The sequence below is a fragment of the Mastomys coucha genome, unplaced genomic scaffold, assembly GCF_008632895.1.
Source record: "Mastomys coucha isolate ucsf_1 unplaced genomic scaffold, UCSF_Mcou_1 pScaffold6, whole genome shotgun sequence".
Lineage (NCBI taxonomy): Eukaryota > Metazoa > Chordata > Mammalia > Rodentia > Muridae > Mastomys > Mastomys coucha.
Window position 1 is genome coordinate 99,114,236 of NW_022196912.1, and position 4,506 is coordinate 99,118,741.

At 40.1% G+C, this 4,506-nt stretch overlaps 1 protein-coding gene across 3 annotated transcripts in view; it reads left to right on the forward strand.

Moving 5' to 3' along the window:
• Positions 1-4,506, forward strand: part of Dnal1 (dynein axonemal light chain 1) — a 26,785-nt gene that overhangs the window by 13,193 nt on the left and 9,086 nt on the right. For all 3 annotated transcript variants that reach the window (XM_031356176.1, XM_031356177.1, XM_031356178.1), the window contains one exon: positions 2,534-2,589. In XM_031356176.1, the coding sequence (XP_031212036.1) occupies positions 2,534-2,589 (56 nt within the window). The remainder of the gene's footprint in view (positions 1-2,533; positions 2,590-4,506) is intronic.

Consider the following 4,506-nt stretch of genomic DNA (forward strand, 5'->3'; position numbering starts at 1 on the left):
TTTTTATTGTTTTCAAGGCAGAGTCTTTATGTAGGCCTGGTTGTCCTGCAATTCACTATATAGACCAGGCTGTCCTTGAACATAGAGATCTGCTGGCCTGTGCCTCCCACCTGCTGGCTCTATCAAAAGGTCTTTAGATATCTACAAAGGACTTTTCTGCCCTACAGAGCAGCAGTTACAGGCTCCAGGGATTGGCATGTGGGTATCTCTCAGGGATCCAGTGTTTACTTTATGGCTTTCTTCTCACCCCACCAAGCCCTGCTCTAAGTCCATCCCTGAGTCATGTTTATTCTCCTCTGTGAAGGACCATGCAGATAATTGCTGCTTTCTATTTCCAGGATCTGAATCTTTACAATGTAGCACCTTATTAGTTTCCCCATAAGTGGAATTTATTAATGCCTTCCTATAAATGTACAAATCACAAACTGGGGTAGTTGGGGAACAGCATATGTCCTTGTAGCATAGGTTCTAATGTGCATTTAAAACATAATCTTATTTTTTTTCTTTTTTTTTTTTCAAGACAGGGTTTCTCTGTATAGCCCTGGCTGTCCTGGAACTCACTCTGTAGACCAGGCTGGCCTCGAACTCAGAAATCCACCTGCCTCTGCCTCCCAAGTGCTGGGATTAAAGGCATGCGCCACTACCACCCGGCTACGTAATCTTTTTTATGTCAGTCATAATACACTAAATTTGTATGTTTTGGGTGCTTTGTGTGTTTTGGGTAAGAACACGTATGCATATTGTGTGTGTTTAAGTCAGAGGCTGACATTAGGTGTTGTTCTTCAGTAGCCATATATACCTTGCAGTGTAAAAAAAGCTTTCTTATAGCTGGGCTATGGTGGTGCACACTTTGAATCTTAGCATTCAGGAGGCTGAGGCAGGTGTATCTCTGAGTTCAGTGACATCCTGGTCTCAGAGTGAGTTCTAGGACAGTTAGAGCTACACAGAGAAACCCTATCTTGGGGAAACAAACAAACAAAGGCTTTCTTTTCTGGTCAACTAGACCAAGCCAGCCAGTTCCAGGGATCTTCCCATCTTCACCTCACTAGATCTGGGATTACAAGTGCACAACAACCAGCTTTTTCATGGGTTTGGGAATGAGACTCAGGTCTTCATGCTAGCTCTGAACTATCCACTGAGCCTACAACACACTCAGTTGAGGTCACGACCTTTTAAAGGATCATAATTGGTGTTGTTTGAGACTCGTGACTGTGGTTATGGTGTTCTGCAGTTAACTGTCACACAAATGCCAGAGTTCTCATTCTGAAAGCACCATACTCCACAGTAGAGAGCTTTCATCAGTCCTCTTGCCTAATACAAAGGTAATGTCTAACGCTCCTGTCCAAGTCAACTAAAAGCTCATCCTGCCTGGTCGTTCTCAAATGGGACTATGCTGTTTCTTTGTTGGCTTGCGTGTTGGTTTTCTTTGTTTGATTCATTTGGTTTTGTTTGCAGCTTGGTCTCCTGTGTAGCCCTAGCTGTCCTGGAACTCACTATGTAGACCTAGTTGACCTCAAACTCACAGAGACCCACCTGCCTCTTCTTTCTGGGTGCTGGGATTAAAAGTGTGTGCTACCATGCTTGGCCATACATTTTTTATAATTTTTGTATGTTTGCTATACAATGTTCTTCATTGAGTACAGCCTTGTTGTCTTACAAGAAAAATCTGTGAGAAATTGAGGTTAGGATCAAGAATGTCACGTTAAGTGCCCCATCCTCTCTAGGACCTCCCAGATCTCCACCGTTATGATCATTACTTTGAAAGTATTTATAATAATTTACCTTGGGTTTTAACATTTGCCTACTAATGCAGTTGATGTAAAGATCAAGTGAGCTAATATATGTAAAGTATAGAACTTATATGGTACATGTAAAATAAAGACTAAAGCTGGATATGGTAGTGTACATATATAATTGGGAGGCTGAGGAAGGTGTTTTGAGTTTGAGGACAACATGAGCAACCTTGCAGGACCTTGTCTCAAGAATAAAACTTTGTTTAAAGAGGAAGGAATGAAACTAGGCACAGTGCCTAGATTTTTTTTTTTTTTTTTTTTTTTTTTTTTTTTTTTTTTTTTTTTTTTTTTTTTTTTTTTTTTTTTTTTTTTTTTTTTTTTTTTTTTTTTTTTGATACAGGTTTTCTCTGTTTAGCCCTGGCTGTCCTGGAACTCATTCTGTGGACCAGGCTGGCCTTGAACTCAGAAATCCACCTGCCTCTGCCTCCCAAGTACTGGGATTAAAGGTGTGTGCCACCACTGTCCGGCATGCCTGAAATTTTTTAAAGGGGCAATAGAACAGCCCCCCAAATTTACTTTATACTCTTCTATTGTGGATTCTGAGAAACGAAGTCAGGTCTTCAAGTTTGGCAGCATACTAAGCCTTGCTAGCTCTCCTGCCCATTTTATAATAGAGCGTTTTTTAATTCACTGTGCAGAGATACTTATTTTGTAAAGTTCCTTATAGCATGTTGTTCTACTAGAGTCATGATAGTCATGTGTATATTTTTCATAACCAAAATGCTTTCTTTTCACCACAGAAAACTTGAGGATTTTGTCCTTAGGAAGAAACAACATAAAGAACCTCAATGGACTGGTAGGTTGTGTGTTTCTTTATAAAAAGCATACACTTTTTTAAAAATAAAAATAATGTTTTTAGATGGTAGAAACTTTCCAGGTAGAAAGCCAACTGTGACAAGTAGCAAGAAAGCCCCGACAGTAAATGGCTCGCAGCTTGCTGGGCACTCGTGTTTTCAGTGCTCTGTCAGGAAGGGGAAATTGGACTGTACATGCCATCTTATCTTTTTATCTTTACTCATCTATTTTCAGTATTTATTTATTTATTGTATGTGCATGTGTGTTTATGCTGTGCCATGGCATGAGTGTGAATGTCAATTCCCTTCCACTTGTGGGTCCTGGGAATTAAACTCAGGTCATCAGACTTGGCAGAAAGCATACCTATGCACTGAGCCACCTCACCTCACCTCATAGCATGCATGAGCTTACATTATAGAAGAAATGCTAACAGATCATTATACATCAGGTGGAAGATAAGGAGATAGCTGAGTGGGTAATGTGCTTGCTGTATATGCAGTGGTACCTGTGTATGTTTCCCTGCATGCAGAGAAATTAGGCATGGGGCATACTGTAATCCCAGCAATGGGAAGCAGAGGCAGGAGGATTCTGAGAGCTCAGTAGCCAGCTTAACCAATTGGTGAGCTATTAGGTTTAGTGAGAAAGAAACCTTGTTTTAAAAAATAAGGTAGAGACTGAGAGAGATAGACACCCAACTCTGACCTCTGGCTTCTACACACACACACACACACACACACACACACACACACACACACATGCGTAGTCATACATGCATGTGCATATACACCAAATAGAGTTTACATGAGTTTATTAGTTTTACATGTATCTAAGTATCAGACATTATTTCTTTCTGTTTCTCCAAATGACTAGCAATGTTTAGAAAAGTCTCTTTTGAGGCTGGATAGAGGGCTCAGTAGTGAAGTGCACCAGCTTCTCTGGTTGAGGACCCAGGTTTGATTCCCATTCCCACCTGTCCACTCACACCATTCTGTAACTGTAATTCCAGGGATCTGATGCCCTCTGTCGTCTGCTGCAGGTACTGTATGCTCATGTATGCACAGGTGCAAGTTCAGGGAAGACACCCATACACACAAATAAGAAGTACTTTTTAAAGCCCCTTCCCTCTGCCTGGGAACGCTGTCCACTAGACTCTGTGTGTATGAGTGAGTCTGCTTGGTTAGCTTCTTCTCATTCGTTCCGTGAGTCCCGCTGCCTGTCTGATGCTATATATATATATATATATATACACACACACACAAATTAAAAAATTTGTTGAATTCATGAATGTAAATTCCTTTTGGAAATCTTAATAGAAATGCATTAAATATATAGACTTATTTGATTGGCATCTTTATAGCAATACATTTTTCTTACAGGAAGATTAGCTCATTTTGTTGTTCTTCAATACAATTATATATAAGTTGTAATTTCTATAAGGTGGTGGTTCTCAAGCTGTGGGTTGTGACCCTTTGAAGGTTGAACAATCCTTTCCCAAGGTTCACCTGAGACTATCGAAAACACAGATTTTATGTTATGATTCATGAAAGTAGCAAAATTACAGTTATGAAGCAGCAAGGAAAATAATTTTATGGTTGGGGGAGGGGTCACCACAACACAATGACCTGTATTAAAGGGTTGAAGTATTAGGCAGGTTGTGAACCACTACTATAAAGCCTTCTACACTTCTTGAGCAAAAAGGCATTCCTGGGAATTTATAGTTCTTATTGCTGCAATAAATGAGGAAGCCTTTCTTCAACATATATAAGAGAAAGCTATTTTTTTTTTGTATCTTTGAACATACCACATAGTCAAGTGTGACCTTGAACTTATGTTCATACTACTTCCATGTCGAGCGCTAAGATTATAGGCATGCACCACCTTGCACCAGTTTATGTGGTGCTGGGTGGGGATCAAACCC